Source organism: Macaca mulatta, chromosome 19, assembly GCF_049350105.2.
Source record: "Macaca mulatta isolate MMU2019108-1 chromosome 19, T2T-MMU8v2.0, whole genome shotgun sequence".
Classification (NCBI taxonomy): Eukaryota; Metazoa; Chordata; class Mammalia; order Primates; family Cercopithecidae; genus Macaca; species Macaca mulatta.
Window position 1 is genome coordinate 48,448,277 of NC_133424.1, and position 27,725 is coordinate 48,476,001.

General features: G+C 42.6%; 1 protein-coding gene across 12 annotated transcripts; it reads left to right on the plus strand.

The window, feature by feature from the left end:
- On the plus strand, positions 1-26,538 carry ZNF527 (zinc finger protein 527). Of its 12 annotated transcripts, none has more exons than XR_013410546.1 (6): positions 1-26; positions 4,425-4,498; positions 10,508-10,634; positions 12,350-12,445; positions 23,255-25,108; positions 26,392-26,538. XR_013410546.1 is itself a non-coding variant. In XM_077982542.1 (6 exons), the coding sequence occupies exons 4-6, from the start codon at positions 10,601-10,603 to the stop codon at positions 24,826-24,828; spliced, it is 1,704 nt and encodes a 567-aa protein (XP_077838668.1). In that variant the 5' UTR covers positions 1-109; positions 4,425-4,498; positions 6,594-6,845; positions 10,508-10,600; the 3' UTR covers positions 24,829-26,187. The 12 variants fall into 12 exon arrangements, 8 of the variants coding, with proteins under 8 accessions (XP_077838668.1, XP_077838667.1, XP_077838664.1 ...); XR_013410547.1 differs by having other exon boundaries at positions 23,255-25,007; positions 26,477-26,538; XR_013410549.1 differs by having other exon boundaries at positions 10,508-10,624; positions 23,255-25,007; positions 26,477-26,538.
- The last annotated feature ends 1,187 nt before the right edge of the window (positions 26,539-27,725 follow it).

The window sequence follows — 27,725 nt, forward strand, 5'->3', positions numbered from 1 at the left end:
GTTTGCAGAGCCCGCGGCGCCGGGAGGTGAGTGGGGCCGGGCCCCGAGCGAGAGCGGGAGGTCAAGGGCAGGCTCCGGGTGGACCGGACGCGCCAGGGATGGGAACCCGGTAGGAGTCGCTGGGGAGGCCGTGTGTGTTTCACTGTGTTACCAACTATGTGACAGGCTGCGGGTGTGACAGAATGTCATCTTGTGTCACTGTGTGTGTTTGTGCGCGTGCGCCCGGTTGTGTGTGACTGTAACCATTTGTGTCTGGGGGTGAAACTGTGAATATGTGCGTTTGTGTGTGACTGTCTCTGCAGGTGTAGCTGCAGGTGTGTTTATGAGAGGCTGCGGTGTGACATTGTGTGTGTAAATGCATGTGTGTGGTTATGTGACCACCTGTTTCTGCGAATACAACTGCGTTTGAATGTGTGTGACAGCAAGTGTGATTGTGCGACTATGACCATCTGCCTCTGTAGGTATAGTTTTGTATGGGTAATTGTGACAAGATGTGTGACTTGTGTGGTATGCTGCTATGTGTGCGATTGTGTGTGATTGTTTATCTCTGTTGGTGTAATTGTATGTGACCATCTATCTTTGTGCTTATGTGGCTGTGTATTGTGTGAGATTATGGGTGTGTTTGTGTGACTCTGTATATGTTTGTGATTGAGTGAGAGTTTGTGTGTGTATATGAGATTGTGGGATTGACTTAGGAAGCACAGGAATATTAAAATTGCCCAAGTTCACACAGTTAACAAGTGACAGCAACAGAACTCAAACCCAAGCAGTTTAGCTCTAGCGGTCTCTTTTTTTTTTTTTTTTTTCCTTTTTTCTTGAGATGGAGTCTCACTCTATTGCCCAGGCTGGAGTGCAATGGTGTGATCTCGGCTCACTGCAACCTCTGCCTCCCAGGTTCAAGTGATCCACCTGCCTCGGCCTCCCAAACTGCTGGGATTACAGGCGTAAGCCACCACGCCAGGTCTTTTGTTTTTTTTTTTCCCAAGGTAGGATCTTACTGTCACCCAGACTGGAATGCAATGGTGTGATCACAGCTCACTGCAGCCTTGACCTCCTGGGCTCAAGCAAACCACCTGCCTCAGCCTCCCAAGAAACTGGGACCATAGGCACGTGCCACCATGCCTGGCTAATTGTTTTTATTTTTATTTTTTGTAGAGACTTCATGCCATGTTGTCCAGGCTGGTCTGAAACTTGAGCTCAAGCAGTCCTCCCACCTTGGCCTCCCAAAGTGTTGAGATTATAGGCCTGAACCACTGTGTCCAGTCAAGTTCCCCCCTTTAATTACTAAATTCCCTTGTTCTTTCCCACATTGAGAGTGTGAAAAATGGTAGCCCTGGGTTTTGAGGGTTTTGGAAAAGATGGTCTGGTCTTGGAATAGGAACCTTCAGAACATGGGAACTTATATATGGGTCTCTTCCTTCTGTCCCCTTGTGAGTGACAGGACTCAGTCTAAAAACATTCTAGTGAGGCTATCCTCAGCTGCTTCTGGGGGAGGGAAGCCTAATCTGAAAGCCCAGTCTTCCTCTCCTTAGGTTATTGAGTTTGAGATTTTAGCTTTATCCTTCTCAAAACTCTTCCATATTTGGTGCTGAGAGTCTGGACCCATGGCTCTTTTTCTGATGTACCAAGTGTGCTGAGTTTTTTATTTTGACCTTCTCAGTTGATAAAGAAAAATATTATTTCATTTCCAAATGTGTGTAGAATCCAAGCAGGAACAAGGGTGGCACCTTTCTGCCCTAGGTGTTCATTCATGCAATCTTCACAGTGGAAAAGAAAGTTTCTGAGAGATGGATTAACTTGCCTGAGGTCATGTAGCCAATGAGGGAAGGAGTGGAAAGTCAACCTGGGTCTGGGTGCTACATAAAAACAAAGTTGTTTTTTTTTCCATCATACCTTCTTTTTGGAGACTAATGGCTCATTCCAAACTTTTATATTGCCCAGGCTGGGCATGGTGGCTCACGTCTGTAATCCCAGCACTTTGGGAAGCCGAGGTGGGCGGATCACTAGGTCAGGAGTTTGAGTCCAGCCTGGCCAACATGGAGAAACCCCATATCTACTAAAAATACAAAAATTAGCTGGGCGTGGTGGCACGCACCTGTAATCCCAGCTACTTGGGAGGCTGAGGCAGGAAAATCACTTGAACCCGGGAGGTGGAAGCTGCAGTGAGCTGAGATCACACCACTGCATTCCAGCCTGGGCAACAAGAGTGACACTCCATCTCAAAAAACAAACAAACAAACAAAAAACATATTGATTGATTGATTGATTGATTGCCCAAGAGATACACAGCTATCAGAACAAAACAAACAAACTGAAGTTTCTTTTATGCAGGCGCTACTTAAGGCTTCTGCTCCCAGATTCTAAGAAGACTACATTGATTCTCTTCTCAGGTTGCAAAAGCTTTTTTTTTTTTTTTTGAGAATCCCACAGTGCTGAGATTACAGGCCTGAGCCGCCGCGCCCTGCTGCAGAAGCTTGTATGGACAATTTCAAGCTGCATTACACTAAGGAAATAACTGCTAGGGACTGAGTTGTCTAGTGCAAAGTAGTCCAGAATTAGGGGGTGAAATTAGGGGGTGATGTATACTGAATTCTAGGTCAACCACAATTGTCCCTCCCTCCCTCCCTCCCTCCCTCCCTCCCTCCCTCCCTCCCTCCCTTCCTTCCTTCCTTCCTTCCTTCCTTCCTTCCTTCCTTCCTCTTTCTTTCTCTCTTTCTTTCTCTCTTTCTTTCTCTCTTTCTTTCTTTTTGAGACAGAGTCTTGCTCTGTGCTGTAGGCTAGAGTGCAATGGTGCAATCTCGGCTCTCGGCACCCTCTACCTCCCGGGTTCAAGCAAGCCTCCCACCTCAGCCTCCCGAGTAGCTGGGACTACAGACACATGCCACCACGCCCGATTAATTCTTCTACTTTTTGAGGAGATAGGGTTTTGCCACGTTGCCTAGGCTGGTCTTGAATTCCTAGGCTCAAGTGATTTGCCCACCTTGACCTCCCAAAGTGCTGGGATTACAGGTGTGAACCACCGTGCCCAGCCTGTCCCTATTTTGACGATGAAGAAATGTTGACCCTAAGAGGACAAGGAACTTACTTCAGACTGCCCAGTTTGTAGTTCCTGTAGTATTAAAATTTGGCAATGTTTCCCTCAGGCTGCATTTCCATAGGGAAATAAAGGTAACATCTGCCATCTCTAAAGATGCCTCTCTGAGGAATATATGGCATTGATTACTCAGGTTGTGTTGAATATTCCCCATTCAGACATCGTGCCCTTTCAAAAGAGGACTGGTTTTGGGGTCACATTTCAGTTGGACCCCTGACTTTGAGTTGGTTGTTTAAGCTTCTGGAACCTCCCTTTTACTACCAGTAAAGTGGAGATATTAATACCTATCTTTATAGTTTTGTGGAGTAGTAGCTCTGAGGATTAAATGAGATAATGACACAATGATACCTATGTGTGACATAGATACCTATGTGTGACAGTCTCTGTCTTTGTGCTAATATGGCTGTGTGTGTGAGAGAGATTATGCCTATGATTGTGTAAATGTGTGTATGTTTGTGATTGGGTGAGAATTTTATGTGTATGTGAGATCATGGGATTAATTATGTGGGATCTAGTCTGATAGTGAGGCACAGGAAAATTAAAATTACTTGCCTAACACAGCATGAGTTAACATGGTATATTTATATTACATGAGGCATAGTAAAATTTCTTCATTTATCTAATACTTTTGAGAAACTACCATGGTTTGGTGGTGTTCTGTCATTAGAATACACCAGTGAATCAAACAAAACCTAGTTCTCTTGGATCTTATAATCTTGTATGGGAAGAGAAACAATGAAACAAAGCTATATGTAACATGTCCAGTGGTGATAAACGCTAAGACGAAAAATAATTCAGCGTAAAGAAAAATTGAGTACCTGGAACAGGGGTTCCTTTTAGGTAGAATTTTCAGGGAAGTCCCTCTGATGAAGGGACACCTGAATGCATATAGGAATAAAGAGGAGTGGCCCATACTGGTGTCTGGGAGAAGGTTCCAGGCAGAAGGAAAAGGTCACAACCCTGAAGGAGGGGTGTACGCAGTGTTTGAGTAACAGCAGAAAGACACGTGTGCCTGGAGTGTGGTGAGCAAGGGGCAAAAGGGTAGGAAATTAGGTCAGAGGTACAGCCAGGGGCTGGATCATGAACCACCTTGTTGGCCGTAGGACAGACTTTGGATTTTGTTGAGTTCAGGCGACGCTTAATATAAGTCAAGACTTTGAGAGTTAAGTTCAGCTTTGGATTCCCCCGCGCCACCCCCTGCCAGATCTTGGAAAAGGTGAGACTGGCCCATGTAGGGAGAAGAAAGGGGCAATAGTTCCATTTTGTGGGTCTTGGACCAAAAACATAGGGCTGACACACCATCATTTCTTCCTTAACTCTCCCTTCTCAGGACTTTGTTCTTCTTCAGAAGAGAAAACTGAAGAAGGAGGAATGGCTGTGGGGCTTTGTAAAGCCATGTCCCAGGTAAGCATGCTCTTTTGCTTTGTTTTCAGACATTTGACCTCATTTTTCAGGACTTTGGAACCACAGGGAAAGTCACAAATAGCCCAATGAGCACCCCTCCACTTTTCTCTCTCCACCTTTTGTTCATATAATCCTTCTACAAAACATTTAATATCTTTTTTTTTTTTTTTTTTTTTTGAGACGGAGTCTCGCTCTGTCGCCCAGGCTGGAGTGCAGTGGCCGCATCTCAGCTCACTGCAAGCTCCGCCTCCCGGGTCTACGCCATTCTCCTGCCTCAGCCTCCCGAGTAGCTGGGACTACAGGCGCCTGCCACCTCACCCGGCTAGTTTTTTGTATTTTTTAGTAGAGACGGGGTTTCACCGTATTAGCCAGGCTGGTCTCGATCTCCTGACCTTGTGATCCGCCCGTCTCGGCCTCCTAAAGTGCTGGGATTACAGGCTTGAGCCACCGCGCCCGGCCATATCTTTTTTACTCAGCGTTATGCTCACCTGTGTGATGGAGCAGAGCTGTCCTCTTTAGATGGATGATGATTTCTTGAGTTGGTGATGAGGTGCAAGTGAAATAAGGGATAGAGGTTGATTACTGACTCATCTATTAAATAGGGAGGTCAAGGATGGCCTCTCTGAGAAAGTGACATTTAGCAAAGCAAAACTTCAGTGAAAGTAGCAAGTAAGTTTTGTGGAGATCTGGGGAAGAGCTTTAAAAGAAGGAGTACAAAGTTATTATGGTGGGAGCGTGTTTGGTGTGTTCCAGGGATAGCAATGAGTCTGTCCTTGAAGAGAAATGATCACTATGATGTCAGAGGAATGCTGGGGACCAAATTATGTAGGCCCTTTCAAGTCATGATCTGAACTTTGAATTTGGTTCTAAGTGAAGGAGAGTTAAGTTCATTGGAGCGTTTGTGATCTGATTTGATTTATGCCTTAAAGTGAAAACAGATAGCAGGGGAGTAAAGGTGGAAGCAGGGAGGCCAGTCAGGAGACTGTTTTAGTAATCCAGACAGGAGGTGATAGCAGCCTGGGCCATGGTGGTGGCGTTGGAGCTAGTGAGATTCTGGGTATACATTGGAGATAGAAAATGCGATTTGATCAAGGATTAGTTGTGGTGTGTGAGAGGAAGAAGTCAGGATGCCTACAGAGATTTTTGGCTAGGCAGCTACATGAATAGGCATGCCATTTACTGAGCTGGAAAGACAATGTGAAGTGGGCTGGACATCAAGAATTGAGTTCTGAAGGCTGGGCACGGTGGCTCACGCCTATAATCCCAGCACTTTGGGAGGCTGAGGCGGGTGGATCGCGAGGTCAGGAGATCAAGACCATCCTGGCTAACACGGTGAAATCTGGTCTCTACTAAAAATACAAAAAATTAGCCAGATGTGGTGGCAGGAGCCTGTAATCCCAGCTACTTGGGAGACTGAGGCAGGAGAATGTCGTGAACCCAGGAGGTGGAGCTTGCAGTGAGCTGAGACTGCGCCATTGCACTCCAGCCTGGGTGACAGAGCAAGACTCCATCTCAAAAAAAAAAAAAGAGAATTGAGTTCTGGATATATTTAGAGACCTTTTGGATATCCAAATGGAGTGCTGATTATACATCTGGAGTTCAGGACTATAGATGTGAATTTGGGAGTCCTTAGTGTATTTTTTCTTCCTTTCCTTTCTTTCTTTCTTTCTTTTTCTTTCTTTTCTTTCCTTCCTTTCTTTTTTAGACGGAGTGTTGCTCTGTCGCCCAGGCTGGAGTGCAATGGCGCAGTCTCGGCTCACTGCAGCCTCTTCCTCCTGGGTTCAAGTGATTCTCCTGCCTCAGCCTCCTGAGTAGCTGGGACTATAGGCACATGCCACCATGCCCAGCTAATTTTTGTATTTTTAGTAGAGATGGATTTCACTGTGTTGGCCAAGATGGTTTGGATCTCCTGACCTTGTGGTCCACCTGCCTAGGCCTCCCAAAATGCTGGGATTACAGGTGCGAGCCACTGCGCCCGGCCATCCTTAGTGTATTTAAAGCATGAGACAGGGTGAGATTATCTTGAGGGCAAGGTTGTGGTGAATGTAGGTAGGAAATAGGTTGTAGGACTGAGTTTGGGATGTTCAACATTTAGAGCCACACAAGAAGAGGAGGAACCAGCAAAACAGACTGAGAAGAGCTGATGTAGAAGGAAAACCAGAAGAGTGTGGGTTCTGGAAGCCAAGAGGAGAAAGTATTTCAAGGATGGGATGATCAACTGAGCCAAGTTCCTCTGAGAGGGACTGAAGAAGATGAAGACTGAGAACTCACCGTTGGATTTGGTAACATAGAAATATTCTGGACAAGAGCTACTTCATTGAATGACTGGGATGAAGACATCATTGTGGTGGGTTTAAGGGAGAATGGAGGCTGGGTGCAGTGGCTTATGTCTGTACTCCCAGTACTTTGGGAGGCCAAGATGGCAGGACCATCACCTGAGCCTAGGAGTTCAAGACCCACTATGTATGCAGGGCAACATAGGGAGACTCCGTCTCTAAAAAAATATTTGATACTAAAATCCAAAAACATAGGCATGGTGGCAGATGCCTATAGTCCCAGCTGCTTGGGAGACTGAGGTGGGAGTATCACTTGAGTCCAGGAGTTTGAGGCAGCAAGGGGCTATGATTCATGTGGTATACATTCCAGCCTGTGCAACAGAAACAGAGTGAGACCCTGTCTCAAAAAAAAAAAAAAAAAAAAAAAAAAAGGCTGGTGCAGTGGCTCATGCTCATGCCTATAATCCCAGCACTTTGGGAGGCTGAGGCGGGCAGATCACCTGAGGTCAGAAATTCAAGACCAGCCTGGCCAACATGGTGAAACCCCATCTCTACTAATAATACAAAAATTAGCCAGGCGTAGTAGCACATGCCTGTAATCCCAGCCACTCTGGAGTCTGAGGCAGGAGAATCACTTGAACCCAGGAGATGGAGGTTGCAGTGAGCTGAGATCATGCCATTGCACTCCAGCCTGGGTGACACGAGTGAAACTCCATCTCCAAAAAAAAAAAAAAAAAAGCAGAAAAAAGAGAATGGAAAATGAGGAAGGTGAGAACAAAGACAGTGAATTTAGACTTACAGTAGTGTAGCCAGCAGGCACATATGAGGTACTCTAAATTGTGATACGCTGTAAGTGCAAAGTATATACCAGATTTTGAAGATTCAGTACAAAAAAGTGTAAGAAATCTCATTAATTTTTTTATATTATTACATGCTGAAATGATAACATTTTCAACATATTGGGTTAAATAAAAATGATATTTTTTTCTATTTATTTTTTTCCTGTGACTACTGGAAAATTTCAAATTACATATGTGACTCAAATATTTCCGGTAGATAACACTGGTCTAGACAACTCATCGGAAGAGTTTTGTTATTAAGAGGAGTAGAGAAATGGGGAAATAGCTAGAGTGAGATCACGGAAAAGGAACTTATTTATTTATTTATCTATGTATTTATTTACAAGATGGAAGACATTGCATCAGTTTTTTTGCTGATTGGAATGATCCAGTAAAGCAAGAATAGTTGGTAGTACAAGGGAGAGAGGTGAAAATGTCTTTGTGTGGGCAAGTGGAGGGACTGGTCTTTGAAGCCTAGAGTTTTTTTTTTTTTTTTTTTTTTTTTGAGACGGAGTCTCGCTGTGTCTCCCAGGCTGGAGTGCAGTGGCGTGATCTCGGCTCACTGCAAGCTCCGCCTCCCGGGTTCACGCCATTCTCCCGCCTCAGCCTCCCAAGTAGCTGAGACTACAGGCGCCCGCCACCACGCCCGGCTAGTTTTTTGTATTTTTAGTAGAGATGGGGTTTCACCATGTTAGCCAGGATAGTCTCGGTCTCCTGACCTCGTGATCCGCCCGTCTCAGCCTCCCAAAGTGCTGGGATTACAGGCTTGAGCCACCGCGCCCGGCCTAGAGTTTTATCCATAGTCACAGAGGGCAGACAGAATATACAGCTATCAGTACAGATACAGAAGGGTAAGTACATATGGTGGCTGGAGGATGAGGAAGTTCAAAGTGAGAACGAGATGAGTTGATGACAGAGTAATGAAATAGTTATCAGGAGATGGGGAGAGTGAATTTATTAGGGAAGCATAGTAGAGTGGTTTTGCAGTGCTTTTGAGGACTCTCTGGCCATATGTGAGAAGTACTTTGTGTCAACATGTTTTATCAATCAGGGTTCTAGCAAGGCAATCAAAAGGTGACTATTTACAATATATTATCAGGACATAGAGAAACTATGAAGGATCGTGCTGTACTCCAGGGCTCATAACAGCATAACTCTCTTACTTCTAACCCTAGATCTTTGAATCCAGAGACAGAGAGCTGGGTGGAGGAGGCCCCTGACAGGTGCTCTGAATTTTGATTGAAAGACAGAGACCACCCAGGGTGGCGCTCCCACCCAGGGAGGGAGCCAGGGGACTAAGTATTCTGCCTTACTTACCTTCCTTTCATCTCTTGCTTGTGGCTGAACCCAACAGAATATGGGATGGGACAAGGGAGTTTATTGATGCAGTCAGCCTCCTAGGACTCAGAAAAGAGTAGAGGAGCACATGGAAGTTATACAACACTATGGAGTTGTGTAATTTTTTCCCTAGACACATTCAGCCCTATTTCCACTATGTAGAATAACCATATTTGATATTTCTTTTTTTTTTTTTTTTTTTTGAGATGGAGTCTTGCTCTGTCACCCAGGCTGGAAGTGCAGTGGCACGATCTCGGCTCACTGCAGCCTTCTCCTCCCGATTTCAAGCAATTCTCCTGCCTCAGCCTCCCAAGTAGTTGGGACTACAGGCACATACCACCACATCCAGCTAATTTTTGTATTTTTAGTAGAGACAGGGTGTCACCATTTTGGCCAGGCTGGTCTCTAACTCCTGACCTCAGGTGATCTGCCTGCCTTGGCCTCCCAAAGTACTGGGATTACAGGCATGAACCACCATGCCTGGCCTGATATTTCATTATTTTTGATAAGAAAAAGAGAACATATTGTGCAGACTGGAACCCTATCATTTTTTTTTTTTTTTTTGAGGCGGAGTCTGGCTCTCTTGCCCAGGCTGGAGTGCAGTGGCCGGATCTCAGCTCACTGCAAGCTCCGCCTCCCAGATTCACGCCATTCTCCTGCCTCAGCCTCCTGAGTAGCTGGGACTACAGGCGCCCGCCACCTCGCCTGGCTAGTTTTTTGTATTTTTTTTTAGTAGAGACGGGGTTTCACTGTGTTAGCCAGGATGGTCTCGATCTCCTGACCTCATGATCCGCCCGCCTCGGCCTCCCAAAGTGCTGGGATTACAGGCTTGAGCCACCGCGCCCGGCCATAAACCCTATCATTTTTAAGCACTGAATACTCTTTCTTTGTATGGACATTTTATAGGAAACATCACCATTTATTCCCTGAGTAGCAAATGTTTACTGAGAGTTTACAATGTGATCAGTTTTGTAATAGACACTGGATATATATCAGCTTATAAAACAAATATCTCTCCCTTCATTTAGCCTTCAGTTCAGTGCTATAGCCTGAATTCTGTTTTTGAACATGTAAGTTTTTTCCAGATTTTTTGCATAACCTTCCAATGAAAATTCTAAGTCACTTCACATATACTTCACATATACTAAGTCACAGACTACATATAAAGTCTAACTTTCAGGCCATACCCTTTTCAAGGCCTTTCTCCTATTGTGCCCCATCTGATGTCTCAATTTGGGGAATATAAAGGAATCCCCCATATAAGATTTTCTTTATAGTTAGTATATGTAACATACAACTTAGTCTTCGCTGTTTCTTGTTATAAGCTAATTTTGTGTATATGTCTTTTTTACAAAAATGTAAAATTATCAAACGGTGAGTCTGTTTCTAATATTTCTCTTCTCTTAAAGTATTTGACAAACCTCAGCATGTAATTGTTCTCCAATAATTATTTTCTTTGCGTCACTTAGAGCTTTGAACTCTGGCCAAATGCATCTTTTTGGCTAGGACCATATGGGTGTCTGGGCACCTGGTGAACAAGAATTTTTTTATTTCAGGGGTTGGTGACCTTCAGAGATGTGGCGCTAGACTTTTCCCAAGAAGAGTGGGAATGGCTGAAGCCATCTCAGAAGGATTTATACAGAGATGTCATGTTGGAGAACTACAGGAACTTGGTATGGCTTGGTAAGGATGTTTCTCCCCCATCATTTAACAATCTTCCTCTGGAGTGTTTTTGCTTCCTCTGTTGAGAATATCTAGGACATCTTAAGACATCTTAAAAGCACTTTCTTGCCTTTCTACTTCCTGTCCCCAGGAAATGATTAGAAATATGTATATATTTTTTTGGCCGGGCGCGGTGGCTCAAGCCTGTAATCCCAGCACTTTGGGAGGCCGAGACGGGCGGATCACGAGATCAGGAGATCGAGACCATCCTGGCTAACCCTGTGAAACCCCGTCTCTAGTAAAAAATACAAAAAAACTAGCCGGGCGAGGTGGCGGGCGCCTGTAGTCCCGGCTACTCGGGAGGCTGAGGCAGGAGAATGGCGTGAAACCGCGAGGTGGAGCTTGCAGTGAGCTGAGATCCGGACACTGCACTGCAGCCTGGGCGACAGAGCGAGACTCCGTCTCAAAAAAAAAAAAAAAAGGCCGGGTGCGGTGGCTCAAGCCTGTAATCCCAGCACTTTGGGAGGCCGAGACGGGCGGATCACGAGGTCAGGAGATCGAGACCATCCTGGCTAACACGGTGAAACCCCGTCTCTACTAAAAAAAATACAAAAAACTAGCCGGGCGAGGTGGCGGGCGCCTGTACTCCCAGCTACTCGGGAGGCTGAGGCAGGAGAATGGCGTGAACCCAGGAGGCGGAGCTTGCAGTGAGCTGAGATCCGGCCACTGCACTCCAGCCTGGGCGACAGAGCGAGACTCCGTCTCAAAAAAAAAAAAAAAACAAAAAAAAACAAAAAAAAAACAAAAACAAAAACAAAAACAAAAAGAAATATGTATATATTTTTAACTTTTTAAGTTTCTTAAATTTTAATTAATTAATTAATTTACTTTTGGCAGACATTCTGAACACATTAAGTAATTTCTTTTTTTTTTTTTTCTGAGACAGAGTCTTGCTCTTGTCGCCCAAGCTGGAGTGCAGTGGCGCGATCTTGGCTCACTGCAACCTCTGCCTCCCAGGTTCAAGCGATTCTCCTGCCTCAGCCTTCTGAGTAGCTGGGATTACAGGCACCCGCCACCATGCCCGGCTAATTTTTGTACTTTTAGTAGAGATGGGGTTTCTCCATGTTGGCCAAGCTGGTCTTGAACTCCTGACCTCAGATGATCCGCCCACCTCGACCTTCCAAAGTGCTGGGATTACAGGCGTGAGCCCCTGCGCCTGGTGTATGAAGTAATTTCATAGAGTTGGAAATGGGTAGTTCCCTTTGCCATAGAATGGTGGTTTGGAACAGCAACATCAACATGTCCTGGGAATGTGTTAAAATGCAAATTAAGAGGCCCCATTCTAGACCTACAAAATCAGAAACTCTGGAAGTAGGCTCAGTAGTCTGGGTTTTAATAAGCTCTGCAAATGACCCTGATGTCTATTAAAGTTCGAGAGCCACTGTAGTTTCTAACGCAATACTTCTGGGTTGGAGCCTGAGAATGTGCATTTCTAATTAGTTCCTAGGTGATGGCTGCAGCTGCTGTAGCACTTTGAGAACCACTGCCATGGCAGAAGCTTCATCCTCCTCCTCATCCACACAAGCATCATTCCATTCTCTAGCCCTTCCTCTAATGTCCATTCTTGCCTGATGATCGAGAGATTGGGTCTGTGTCCTAGAACAGCTGTGGCATGTTGATTTGTTTGTCTGTATGTCTGTCTGTCTCTTGCTCTCATTTTCTTTCCCTGTGAACAGGACTCTCCATTTCTAAGCCCAACATGATCTCCTTACTGGAGCAAGGGAAGGAGCCGTGGATGGTGGAGAGAAAGATGTCACAGGGTCACTGTGCAGGTGAGTGACAGATCACCAGGCAGGGAGGACTATTGTAAGGTACTCGACCACGTAGTAAGTAGGAAACTCTTTTGGGCTTCAGGTGGGATGAGAACTGAAATCTCCCTAGTATGTGCTTCCCTAGAAACCTCACCACACCCTGGGGTTTTTTCTTTTTCTTTCTATCAAATTATGCTCTCTAGTCTTCCACCTATACCTTGAATCTCAATCCTTCTCAGCTCTTCTTTTCCCTTTACAGTTAGAATTATATTTCATTTCCAGATTTCTTTTTCGGAGTTTTTATTTTTATCAGAATTATGAAAGATATGTACGCACATTGTTTAAAAAATCAAGTAGTATCATTAGGTTGGTGCAAAAATAATTGCCGTTTTGCCAAAAAACACAATTACCTTCACACCAAAAAGCCTATACAAGGCTTTTTCCCTTAAAAAAGGAATTCTTGTTCCTGGCTTCCCAGTTTCCCTCTTCCTAGAGCGATCCACTTTCTTTTCTTTTGTAGTTCTTTTGGTGTTCCCTTCATATCTCCAAAAATATGTTAATGTTGCTACTCTTGATTGTTTTTTCAGGGTGAGCCTTTATTCGATATCTTCTTATAAGAAAGTAAGGAGGCCGGGCGTGGTGGCTCACGCCTGTAATCCCAGCACTTTGGAAGGCTGAGGCAGGCGGATCACAAGGTCAGGAGATTGAGACCATCCTGGCTAACACGGTGAAACCCTGTCTCTACTAAAAGTGCAAAAAATTAGCCAGGCATGCTGGCGGGCGCCTGTAGTCCCAGCTACTTGGGAGGCTGAGGCAGGAGAATGGCGTGAACCCGGGAGGCGGAGCTTGCAGTGAGCCGAGATCGTGCCACTGCACTCCAGCCTTTTGAGATTGTGTCTCAAAAAAAAAAAAGAAAATAAAAGAAGGAGTTAGCACTTTCTTCTCCTGAATTCAACACATGTACACACACACAAATACACACATTTCCCATCCCCCATCATCTCAATGTCATAATTTTGATTAAGTCACTATTCAGCATTTATTTTATTATGGCCATTTAGTGCTAGTAATAGCTGTGCTGTGCATATGCCAAGTTACTTTTTCTCTACACCTTTTTGTTTTCCATGGAGTTAATAATGACTTGGGAATTTTGTCCTTTTTTTTTTTTTTTTTGCTTAGTTTATATGTACATATCCCTAATCCAATTCCCGACTTATCATCAATTGTCTGAATCTTTCAAGATACTTGGATATATTAGGTGATCTATTGACTGCATCTTCTTGGAGTAATCTCTCCTGGAACCCTCAGATATGCTTCACTCTGCACAAATGGCTCATTATATTTGCATGCACTCAATTTGGATCTATCTGATTTATCTGATATTTTCTTATAATTAGATTGAGGTAATGCATTTTTGCAAAAAATGTCACAGAAATAATGTTGTTTCTCTCTCAGTGCATCATTCCAAAGGATGCATAATATCGATAATGTCTTATTATTGGTGATGTTAAGTTTGAACACTTAGTGAAGGTAGTGTCTGCTTGGTTTCTCCATTATAAATTTCTTATTTTTCTCTTTGTAATTAAGAAATATCTTGGGGGAGATACTTTGAGATTATTCAGTTTCTTCTGTAATTTTTACCCATTTATTTTAGCATTTATTGCTGGATCTCTTCAACTGTTATTACTGTGTTATTAACCTAATGTTGATTTTTTTCCATTTCCCTCTTTTCTTTATGTATATTAATTGTGATTGTTCTGTAGGAAGAGCTGCTCCTTCCAATCCATTTACTTATATATTCAATTATATTTACAGATTTTTTTCTTTTTTTTTTTTTTTTTTTTTTTTTGAGACGGAGTCTCGCTTTGTCGCCCAGGCTGGAGTGCAGTGGCCGGATCTCAGCTCACTGCAAGCTCCGCCTCCCGGGTTTACACCATTCTCCTGCCTCAGCCTCCCGAGTAGCTGGGACTACAGGCGCCCACCACCTCGCCCGGCTAGTTTTTTGTATTTTTAGTAGAGACGGGGTTTCACCATATTAGCCAGGATGGTCTCGATCTCCTGACCTCGTGATCCGCCCGTCTCGGCCTCCCAAAGTGCTGGGATTACAGGCTTGAGCCACCGCGCCCGGCCTTTACAGATTTTTTTCTATGAGGTAAACCTAATTTACCTCATAAAATGTAATGACTTCATAAAATTTAAATGGATTTATTTTTAGATTTATGGATTTTTATTTCTATGAAGTAAATCCAATGAATCATTATTTTGTTTCTCAAATCATTCCAGCTTTGAATGTTGGAATCTCCTTCACTTTGGTTCCTTTGACCTTCTGACATGCCCCTGTACATTTTTTTAGCACATCCTTCCTTCTGGCACAAGGTATTCCAGGTTCTCTTATTTTCCTTGCCCCAGCCTTGAATCAACCACTTCTCCAAGGAGCCCTCATTGCTTTATTGGGAAATGGTGTTTAGAAACCAAGCTAGGTATGCTCTAGGCTACTGGGATGTCACTAGGCTACTGGCCCTGACAGCAGCTAAAGCTAGGAAACAGATAGATAGATAGATAGATAGATAGATAGATAGATAGATAGATAGATAGAGCTAGGAAATAGATGGATAGATAGATGGATAGATATTTACATACACACCCCTATATTTATTTCTGCCTCTTTTTTTTCCATTTTTTATTACCTCTATCTTTTTATCTATTAAAACTATCAGTTTATATGAATAACTTGATTTATAGTCCTGCTTTACAGGGTTTATTGTAGCCTTCCTCCTTTACTTATTTGTAATTTCTTTTTCTCATAATGAGAAAAAATATATTTACCTATTTGTTCAATTTTAGTATACACATAAAGTACTTTCAGAATTTCTAACCTATTTCTCTGTGAGAAACAAATTTTTTTTTTTTTTTTTTTTTTTTTGAGACGGAGTCTCGCTGTGTCTCCCAGGCTGGAGTGCAGTGGCGTGATCTCGGCTCACTGCAAGCTCCGCCTCCCGGGTTCACGCCATTCTCCCACCTCAGCCTCCCAAGTAGCTGAGACTACAGGCGCCCGCCACCACGCCCGGCTAGTTTTTTGTATTTTTAGTAGAGACGGAGTTTCACCATGTTAGCCAGGATAGTCTCGATCTCCTGACCTCGTGATCCACCCACCTCGGCCTCCCAAAGTGCTGGGATTACAGGCTTGAGCCACCGCGCCCGGCCAGAGAAACAAATTTAACAACTAGATTTAGGTATTCGTGTATAGTACTTTTTGTTTCAGTCTTATATTGTCCAGTCAAAAATACTATTTCCAAAATTACTTAGGTTAGTTATTTTAGGTCCATTTGTTACGGTTTTTTTTTTGAGATGGAGTCTCCCTCTGTCCCCAGGCTGGAATGCAGTGGTGCAATCTCAGCTCACTGCAACCTCTGCCTCCCAGGTTCAAGCGATTCTCCTGCCTCAGGCTCCTGAGTAGCTGCGACTACAGGCGTGTGCCACCACCCCCAGCTAATTTTTGTATTTTTAGTAGAGACATGGTTTCACCATGTTGGCCAGGATGGTCTCAATCTCTTGACCTCATGATCCGTGCCAGCCTTGGCCTCCCAAAGTGCTGGGATTACAGGTGTGAGCCACCCTGCCCAGCCCATTTGTTACTGTTTATAACAAATGTTCTATTTTGCATTCCTACTAAGTCCTGCTTAGTTTTAATTTTTTTTTTTTTTTTTGGTATCTAAAACATTACTATGCCTCTCAGATCAGAGCTATATAAAATAGTATAAAGTAGATCTCCAAAAAGTATTGTGCCCTCCTTGTTCCTACTACTTTATTCTTTTTCCCTGCTTCTTCCTACCCATTTCCCACCCACCCCTTGTATGTTACCAATTTCCTTAGTTTCAAGTTTATCCTTGAAATAAATGTTTCTCTTGCACAAATTAGCAGTTACATGTGTAGTTTCTTGTATCTTCTTTATATGACAAATAGTGTGCTATAGATACATTTTGCTTTTATCACTTAAAAGGAGATCACTTTATATTAGTTCGTGAAGATCTTCCTCATTTTTTTTTTTTTTTTTTTTTTTTTGAGACAGAGTCTCACTCTTACCCAGGCTGGAGTACAGTGACAGGATCTTGGCTCACTGCAACTTCTGCCTCCTGTGTTCAAGCAATTCTCCTGCCTCAGCCTCCTGAGTAGCTGGGACTACAGGTGTGCACCACCATGCCCAGCTAATTTTTGTATTTTTAGTAGAGAAAACGTTTCACCATGTTGGTCAGGATGGTCTTGAACTTCTGATCTCGAGTGATATGCCTGCCTCAGCCTCCCAAAGTGCTGTGATTAGAGGAGTGAGCCACCATGCCCTGCCCTTCTTCATTTTTTGACTGCTTCATAATACTTCATTATGTACCCGTTATCATAATTTATTCAGCTACACTAATGTATGGTCATTTAGTGTTCGCAATATTTTACAGTTGCAAAAGCTGTGATGAATAACCTTGAACTTATATATATTTTTTATTGTTGAGGCTGTATCTTCAGCATGGATTCGTAGATGTGGAATTGCTGAGTGAGTGCATATACACTTTTTTTTTTTTTTTTTTAGACAAGAGTCTCGCTCTGTCACCAGGCTGGAGTGTAGTGACCCAATCGCGGCTCACTGCAACCTCCTCCTCCTGGGTTCAAGTGAGTCTCCTGCCTCAGCCTCCTGAACAGCTGGAACTACAGGTTTGCACCACCACGCCTGGCTAATTTTTGTATTTTTAGTAGAGATGGGGTTTCACCATATTGGCCAGGCTGGTCTCGAACTCCTGACTTTGTGATCCACCCACTTCAGCCTCCCAGAATGCTGGGATTACAGGCATGAGCAACCACACCTGGCCATACATATGTAGTTTTATAAGGAATTGCTACATTCCCCTCCAGAAAAGTTGTCTGCTTAGTTTTTTTTTTCTGCTGTAATAAATTAGCACACATTTAGTGACTTAATACAACACAAATTTATTATAGCTCTGGAGGTCAGAAGTAAAAACTAGGTCTTACAGAGCTAAAATCAAGATGTCAGCAGTGTACATTCCTTCCTAAGGCTCTATGGGAGAATGTGTTTCCTTGAGTTTTCATGCTTTTTTTTTTTTTTTTTTTTTTTTTAGATGGAGTCGTGCTCTGTCGTCCAGGCTGGAGTGCAATGGTGTGATCTTGCCTCACTGCAACCTCCGCCTTCTGGGTTCAAGTGATTCTCCTGCCTCAGCCTCCTGAGTAGCTGGGATTACAGGTGCTCAACACTATGCCCAGATAATTTTTGTATTTTTAGTAGAGACAGGGTTTCGCCATGTTGGCCAGACTGATCTCAAACTCCTGACCTCAGGTGATCCACCCTCCTTGGCCTGCCAATGTGCTGGGATTATACAGGTGTGAGCTACCACGCCTGACTGATTTTTTTTTTTTTTTTTTGAGACAGAGTTTTGCTGTTGTCATCCAGGCTGGAGTGCAGTTTTTGTGGTCTCAGCTCACTACAACCTCCACCTCCTGGGTTCAAGTGATTCTCCTGCCTCAGCCTCCCAAGTAGCTGGGACTACAGGTGTATGCCTGTACACTTTTGTACACTGTATAAAAATACAAAATTTTTGTATTTTTAGTACAGACGGGGTTTCACCATATTGGCCAGGCTGGTCTTGAACTCCTGACCTTGTGATCCACCCGCCTTGGCCTCCCAAAGTGCTGGGATTACAGGCGTGAGCTACCGTGCCTGGCCTATTTTCAACTTTTTTTTTTTTTTTTTTTTTTGAGATGGAGTCTCGCTCTGTCACCCAGGCTGGAGTGCGGTGGCCAGATCTCGGCTCACTGCAAGCTCCGCCTCCCGGGTTTACGCCATTCTCCTGCCTCAGCCTCCCAAGTAGCTGGGACTACAGGCGCCCGCCACCTCGCCCGGCTAAGTTTTTGTATTTTTTAGTAGAGACGGGGTTTCACCGTGTTAGCCAGGATGGTCTCGATCTCCTGACCTCGTGATCTGCCCGTCTCGGCCTCCCAAAGTGCTGGGATTACAGGCTTGAGCCACCGCGCCCGGCCTTATTTTCAACTTTTTAAGATAACTTTAAGTATAGGGCTTATATGCAATACAGATTTGAGTTTTACTTTATAAACCAGTCTGATTATCTTTTCATTTTAATAGGTGAAAGTCTAATTACATTTCTGATAAATTTGGGCTTAATCCTATATATTGTCTTATGTTATATTTTCTGGGTTTTATAGTTTTTAAAAAGCACTTTCAGGCTGGGTGTGGTGGCTCATGCCTGTAATCCCAGCACTCTGGGAGGCTGAAGTAGGTGGATTACGAGGCCAGGAGTTCGAGACCAGCCTGGCCAACATGGTGAAACCCTGTCTCTACTAAAAATACAAAAATTAGCCAGGCGTGGTGGTGTGTGCCTGTAATCCCAGCTACTCGGGAGACTGAGGTAGGAAAATTGCTTGAACTCAGGAGGCGGAGGTAGCAGTGAACCGAGATTGTGCCACAGCACTTCAGCCTGGGCGACAGAGCAAGACTCCATCTCGGAAAAAAATAAAAAAATAAAATAAATAAAAAATAAAAATAAAAAAATGAGCCTGTCATGGTGCCGTGTGCTTATTGTTCCAGCTACTCAGGAGACTGAGGTAGGAGGGCCACTTAAGCCTGGGAGTTCAAGGCTGCAATGAGCTATGATAGTGCCACTGGACTCCAGCCTAGGCGAGGTGACAGAGCAAGACCCTGTCTCAAAACAAAACAAAACAAACAACACAATGTGTACCTTGAAGTAAAATTGCTGGAACATGGAAGTGCATGTTTTAATTTACAAGATACTCAACTTGTTCTGGGAAGTGATTGTATCAGTTTATGCTCGTACTAACAATGACAGTGTCTGAGAATGGCTTTTTCTTCCTCTCTTGATATTCTTCAACTTAAGTTTTTGATATTGTCCTTAATATTGTCTAACTGAAATTTCTGCTGACACGAGGAAGGGAAATGCTCTTATGGTTTTAATTTACTAGTGATATTACTGAGCATCTGTCTAGGAATGCATTGTCTATAAAGTTTTTCTCTTCTGTGAATTACGTGCTCATACATTTTTTTGTTTTGTTTTTTGAGACAGGTTCTCACTCTGTTGCCCAGGCTGGAGCGCAGTGGCATGATCTTGGCTCACTGCAGCCTCTACCTCCTGAACTCAAGTAATCTTCCCACCTCAGCGTGTGCACCACTGCACCTGGTTAGATTTTTTGTTTATTTTTCTTGTAGAGATGAGGTCTCACTGTGTTGCCCAGGTTGGTATAGAACTCCTGGGCTCAAACGATCCTCCCTTCTCGGCCTCCCAAACTGTTGGGATTGCTGGCATACTTGCATTTTGGAGAATGTGTCTTTTTCTGGACATTATTCATTTTTCTATAATACATGTTTTAGTTGTTTTTTCTCAGATTGTCCCTTGCCTTTTGACTTTGTGGTGTTTTCTCCCACACGCAAGTTTTCAAGGTTGATGTCAAATTCATTCCCTTCAACCAGATGTGGTCAGGATGGTAGTGAGGAGGCCGTGCTCCCCTTCACTGTGTTCTCTGTGTCTTGCAGGTTTTAATGCTCTAAGTGTGTTTCTCTGGATATTTTTTCTTGACCTTTTCCACAATGATAAATAATTTTACAAGTCAACCCTGGTTGAGTTCTTTCACGGAGATTTTGATGGAAGAAAGGTATAAAATGCAAGAGCTTAGGTCCTATTATTGGTTTTGGAATGTTCTTTTTTTGTTCATAATTTTCTTTTATATTATTGATTACTTTTGTCCAAGTTTCTTTAAAATAATTTTCTTAAGTTTGGAAATAAAATCCTTATGGAATTCTGGTTGAAACTGACCTGATATAAATTAACCTGTGGTAAAAATGTATGCATATATTATTTTTTTTGTTTTCTTGCAATTATATATTACATTGATTCATTTAAATCTTGCTTAGAAGAATTTCATAGCATTTTATAGGACTTTTTTTGTGTTCTTGCCAACCATACTCCCTTCTCTCTTCCAATTACTTACATAGCAGTTGTCATCTCAACTCACTGCCTTCACCTCAGGTTCTCTTCCACTGTCTTATCACTTGCAATCTGGCTTCTACCCCTCTAGTTTAGCTAAATGCAGGTACCCTTTTTCATTTTCATATTCCTCAGCTTATTGAGATGTATAAGATAGTTCTTACCACTATCCATTTTCTCTTTTCAAAACTCTGTTCTCTCCCTTTAACGGACTCTTTCCCCTGTTTTACTGTTGTTTCCTCATTTACCATAAGATCTTTGTCATATTAATGTGGATCTCTGTCCAGTTCTGTCTAGTAGAACTTACTTTTTTTTTTTTTTTTTTTTTTTTTTTTTTTTTTGAGGCAGTCTCGCTCTGTCGCCCAGGCTGAGTGCTGTGGCATGATCTCAGCTCACTGCAACCTCCGCCTCCTTGTTCAAGGGATTCTCGTGCCTCAGCCACCTGAGTACCTGGGATTATAGATGTGAGCCACCGTGCCCAGCTAATTTTTGTATTTTCAGTAGAGACGGGGTTTCACCATGTTGGCCAGGCTGGCCTTGAACTCCTGGCCTCAAGTGATCCACCAGCCTCGGCCTCCCAAAGTGTTGGGATTACAGGCAGGAACCCCCATGCTCAGCCTCTAGTAGAACTTTCTGTGATGATGGAAATAATCTATATGTGTGCTTTCTAATACAGTAGCCACTACCCACATTTGGCTTTGGGTACATAAAATGTGGCTAGTGTGACTAAGGAACTGACTTTTAAAAATGTTATTTAAATTTAAATTGCTGCATATACTTAGTGGCTACCATATTGGATAGCATACAGTCTTTTAATCAAGGGGATCCAATCTGTAAGTCTATGTGTAAAGATAGTGGTTGGAGCTTCAGGCACCTCAGAGTCTCCCATGTTGGAAAATATCTAGTCTTCTCCCATCAGGCTTCTTTTATTCAGCATTAAGTTAGTTATTGTATAAATCTGCTATTTGCCTGGAGTAAAGACTTATTTTTGGTAAGATGGAGTATAGTGGCTTCAGGTGATGCCTACGAGAGATGAGATCCAGGCAAGTGAGTGAGGGATCAGAAGTAGTTGTATTTCTAGGGAAAGAATGAATGGTATGGACCTAACAAAGGATAGGCGAACAAGGCCTCTCAGGCCTGGGTAAAGACAGGTAAGAAAATCCAAGGCGGTGCTTAGGACAGACTGATAGGGATGAGGCTTTCCTTGGGTGAAGGGTGTATTGGAAAGAAGAAAGACACAGATGAATAATACTTCCTTTTCAATTTCGTTCTGACCTATACTGGAGACAGCTTTACTTTTCTTTTCTTTTTTTTCTTTTTTTTTTTTTTTTTGAGACGGAGTCTCGCTCTGTCACCCAGGCTGGAGTGCAGTGGCCGGATCTCAGCTCACTGCAAGCTCCGCCTCCCGGGTTTACGCCATTCTCCGGCCTCAGCCTCCCGAGTAGCTGGGACTACAGGCGCCCGCCACCTCGCCCCGCTAGTTTTTTGTATTTCTTAATAGAGACGGGGTTTCACCGTGTTAGCCAGGATGGTCTCGATCTCCTGACCTCGTGATCTGCCCGTCTCGGCCTCCCAAAGTGCTGGGATTACAGGCTTGAGCCACCGCGTCCGGCCGATAGCTTTACTTTTCAACAGATGAGAAACTGTTATGGCAAAGACTGTATCCATTTAACCTCCAAATGCCAAAATATGTGGTTCTAAAATAATCCCTAACCACATCTAAACATGAAAATGTCTCTGTCGCTGAATAGCCACTGTATTTTGGAATCCTGATTATAGCCTTGAACACCAAGCTCATATTCTCCAAGAATTATTCCTTAAGTAAGCTAGTGAGTTTCGATCTCTTTTTTCCTGACACTTATACCTGTAATAATCTATATCATATTAGCTTATCCTTCATTGTGTGCCACATGGAATTATCATCTGCACAGGCTTGAGCTCTCAGAATTTACAAAAGGTAGAAAGACCTTGTGTCAGGCTTTCCCGCCTTCAGTAGGTACTTTGGACCTACTGATAGGTTCTATGTATTTGAACATATTGGCTGATTATTGTGGTGTGAAAAGGACTTTCTCATTTTTTGAGATCATCTTCTAAAAAATGGTTTTCTTTCTACCTTACTCCAACCAATATCCTCTCCTGAAAGTATCACGTATCTTCTCAATAGGCATCATTTTCCCTGAATGATGAGAAAAGCTGATGGACCTAACAAAGGATAGGTTTATTTTAGTCACTGAGAAAAAATATATGTAAATTTTCCCTGGACCCTGATAAAAATCTTAGAAGTTGTTGAACAGCATTAGTGGGAAAAGATGCCATGAGATTAATCTGGCAGCAGTCATCCATTTAACAACATGCTGACACTGTCCAAGGCATTGGGTGCAACAGTAGAAGAAAAAGGAGTGAACATCAGTCCCTGCCCTCATGAAGTTTTCAGTCTTATGAATACCAGTGCAGGATGAACTGGAGGCTTTAAAGACTAGAGGCAGGGAAACTGGCTGTGATCTAATCAGACATCCTCAATTCTTTATCTTGTTAGCATTTAGCTTTGCCTACCTTTTGATGACCTGCGTTTTACCTGTTTCCCCAACTACCACCTTCTACTACCATCAACACATATACCTTCCCTTCTCAGCTCTCTTTATTCTTTGTGCTTCCATTGTCTTTTGATCATATCGCATGGCCATATTTGGGCTATTAGAATCACATACTTTCTACCCTCCTTCCCCCCAGTTAAATTCTTCCATTTCTTCTATAACAATTTTCTTCCTCATAGCAAAGGAACAAAGGAGACATTTCCTTTCTTGATATTTTTCAGACTGGGAGTCTTGGTGTGAAATCAAGGAATTATCTCCAAAATGGTTCATTGATGAAGATGAAATATCCCAGGAGATGATAATGGAAAGGCTAACAAGTCATGGCCTTGAATGCTCCAGTTTCAGAGAAGCCTGGAAATGTAAGGGTGAATTTGAGCTACATGAGGGAAATGCGGAGAGGCATTTCATGCAAGTGACAGCTGTTAAGAAAATCTCTACTGGGAAAAGACACAATGAATTTAGTAATTTTGGGAGAAGCATACCCCGGAAATCAGTATTTTTAACGCAACAGAAAGTTCCTACCATAGAGCAAGTACATAAATTTGATATTTATGATAAACTCTTCCCCCAAAATTCAGTCATAATTGAATATAAAAGACTCCGTGCTGAGAAGGAATCTTTGATAGGTAATGAATGTGAAGAATTCAACCAGAGTACATACTTTAGTAAAGATACAGGAATTCCTCTTGGTGAGAAACCTTATGAAAGTAATGATTTTTCAAATCTCTTAAGTTTCCACTCATTACTTGCTCAACATCAGACAACTCATTTTGGAAAATTACCCCATGGATACAGTGAATGTGGTGATGCCTTTAGCTGTTACTCATTCTTTACTCAACCTCAGAGAATTCACAGTGGAGAGAAACCATACGCATGCAATGACTGTGGAAAAGCCTTTAGCCATGGCTTCTTTCTCAGTGAACATCAAAGGACTCATATTGGGGAGAAGCCTTATGAATGTAAGGAATGTAACAAAGCCTTCAGACAGAGTGCTCACCTTGCTCAACACCAGAGGATCCACACTGGAGAGAAACCGTTTGCATGCAATGAATGTGGGAAGGCCTTTAGCCGTTATGCCTTCCTTGTTGAACATCAGAGAATTCACACAGGTGAGAAACCATATGAATGTAAAGAATGTAACAAAGCCTTCAGACAGAGTGCTCACCTTAATCAACATCAGAGGATTCACACGGGAGAGAAACCCTACGAATGTAATCAGTGTGGAAAAGCCTTCAGCAGACGCATAGCCCTTACTCTGCATCAAAGAATTCACACAGGAGAGAAACCCTTCAAATGTAGTGAATGTGGGAAGACCTTTGGCTATCGCTCACACCTGAATCAACATCAGAGAATTCATACCGGAGAAAAGCCCTATGAGTGCATCAAATGTGGGAAGTTTTTTAGGACTGACTCACAACTTAATCGACATCATAGAATTCACACTGGAGAGAGACCATTTGAATGCAGTAAATGTGGGAAAGCCTTCAGTGATGCTTTAGTTCTAATTCACCATAAGAGAAGTCATGCAGGAGAGAAACCCTATGAATGTAACAAATGTGGGAAGGCCTTCAGTTGTGGCTCATATCTTAATCAACATCAAAGAATTCATACTGGAGAGAAACCCTATGAATGTAATGAATGTGGGAAGGCTTTTCATCAGATCTTGTCCCTAAGACTACACCAGAGAATTCACGCTGGAGAAAAACCTTATAAATGTAATGAATGTGGGAATAATTTTAGCTGTGTCTCAGCCCTTAGACGACATCAAAGAATTCATAATAGAGAAACGCTTTGATTATAACAAGTATAGGAAAGAAAACATTTGGTTACCACTCAGTCCTTATTGAATATTAGTGAGTTCTTCTTGGTTAGTAATTCTTTGAATGTAGTTCATATTTCAGTTCATGAGTATCCATTATTTGAAGTAGCTCAGTAGTAGACATCTGTTACTTTTTTTTTTTTTTTTTAGACAGAGCCTCGCTCTGTTGCCCAGGCTGGAGTGCAGTGGTGCAATCTTGGCTCACTGCAGCCTCTGCCTCCTGGGCTCAAGCAATCCTCCTGCCTCAGCCTCCTGAGTAGCTGGGATTACAGGTGCCTGTGACCATGCCTGGCTAATTTTTGTATTTTTAGTAGAGACAGGGTTTCACCATATTGGTCAGGCTGGTCTCGAACTCCTGACTTCAGGTGATCCGCCTCCCAAAGTGCTGGGATTATAGGTGTGAGCCACCATGCCCGGCCACATCTGTTACTTTTTGATCTGTTCTGTACCTGGCTTACCCCACCCTCAATGCATATGATTCTGGTGAAACTGTTAATCAGGGACAGTAGTGGATTGGTCACAGGCTGGCCAATTATTTCCCCCAACCTAGTGATAAGGGATTGGCAAATGGCCCTGTCTGGATCAATGAAGTCCTTTGCGAGTATTCCTATGGGTAGTAAGAGATTTTTTTCTGGAATTGCAAGTTTCAAGGATTTAATAAGATTAAAAACTCACCAGGAGCCTTTTTGCCACTCATGAGGAAAGCTTTCCCAAAGAGAAATCTAACAGAGGAAAATGGAGACGAGAGACAGAAATCTGATGATATTGTTTGATCTCCTGGATCCAGTCATTCCTGACAGCTACACCATCCTTTTTCATTTTTTGTGATCCAATAAATTTCCTTTTATTTATTTTTTCTTAATTTGGATTAGATTTTTGCCTCATGGAATTAGAGTGCTGATTCACACATTCTATGTTTGCTATACATAAGAGAAAGCCTTAATTTTTTTCGTGACATAATTATTTATACTGAGGAGAAACCTTATGATATAACAAGTTTTTCAAAGTTGGATACACAGCCTTCATAAAACTGAGATAATTGTTACATTTTATTTGTCGATAAAATTATTTTAGTGTTTCTTAGCTTTTTTCACAATATGAATATTTTAAAATTCACCAAGTAAAATTCTTTAACAGGCTTCCCCTTAAGGAGTTGAAATCATTTGTCACAGTGACTCACCATGTACCTGTAAAGAGAGAATGGAAAGCTAAGGGAATAATGGTTTCATTTGTTTAATGAATGACTCTTCATCTTCAAGGAATTACTTGATTTTCTTCTTTCAGTATGGGTCTAAACATATTCTGTGGCAGAATATAATAAAATTAAATTGTAAATGAGGTATTTTGAGGGTGGGCTGTAAATTTGGTTTAAGGCTGGGTGCGGTGGCTCACGCCTGTAATCCTGGCACTTTGGGAGGCCGAGGCGGGTAGATCACCTGAGTTGGAAATTTGAGACCAGCCTGACCAACATGGAGAAATCCCGTCTCTACTAAAAATACAAAATTAGCCGGGTATGGTGGCGCATGCCTGTAATCCCAGCTACTTGGGAGGGTGAGGCAGGAGAATCGCTTGAACTCGGGAGGTGGAGGTTGTAGTAAGCCAAGAGCGTGCCATTGTACTCCAGCCTGGGCAACAAGAGCAAAACTCCTTCTCTAAATAAATAAGTAAATAAATTTGGTTTAAGAAGTTTATGGATAACTTCTTTGCAGCTAGAGATATCAGACAAAGATATGGCTGGCAGAAAGAATGAGTCATTTTTAACAAATGGTAAAACTAAAGCAATGAATGCCTAAAATTTTTAGAGACTAAATCATTTCCATTATTGGGAGTAATGAGGAAGATGAAAGTGTGGGGCAATACATTTCTTTTTTATCTGAATGGATGTAGGGAAATAAACTGGTGCTTTGGCAGCTGGGCCATTTGAACAGTCAGAACCAGTAAGAATACTGGGCATTGCCTGAAGAGCATCTATAAAAACAGAACAAATGAAAGAGGAAAGAATGAAGGATTTATATGTTAAACAGTGAAACAGTGACTACTACTCTCATAATTTGTTTAATATTCAGTTTATACTTATATCTAATACAATCTGAAAATTATTTTTCATAAATATTCAAATTCCCTTTAACAGATTATAATACAGATTTCGTGACTCAATACTTCAAACCTTGAACAGAAACAAATATGATTATAAAATATTTCCGCCGGGCGCGGTGGCTCAAGCCTGTAATCCCAGCACTTTGGGAGGCCGAGGCGGGTGGATCACGAGGTCAGGAGATCGAGACCATCCTGGCTAACATGGTGAAACCCCGTCTCTACTAAAAATACAAAAAACTAGCCGGGCGTGGTGGCGGGCGCCTGTAGTCCCAGCTACTCGGAGGCTGAGGCAGGAGAATTGGCGTGAACCTGGGAGGCGGAGCTTGCAGTGAGCCGAGATCGCGCCACTGCACTCCAGCCTGGGTGACACAGCGCGAGACTCCGTCACAAAAAAAAAAAAAAAAAAAAAATTTCCAAACTGATGTTACATCTAATCTGAAATATATTAATAGGCTTAATTCATGTCATCATTTCTTTATTTTTTAAAACTATTTCCTGGAGATATAGGGATATTTATTTTTATAATTTCCAAGCACTGAGTAAGAATTTATTTCAGAAAGTTTCACAAGGTTACAGTAAACTTACCAAGCTTGAAGAATGACTCAGACCAGTAAGAAGAGTCTGAGTTACTCACTAATTGATTTTTTTTTTTTTTTTTTTTTTTTTTTTTTGAGACAAGTTCTCACTCTGTTACGCAGGCTGGAATGCGGTGACAAAATCATGGCTCACTGCAGCCTCAACTTCCTGGGTTCAAGCGACCCTCCCACCTCAGCCTC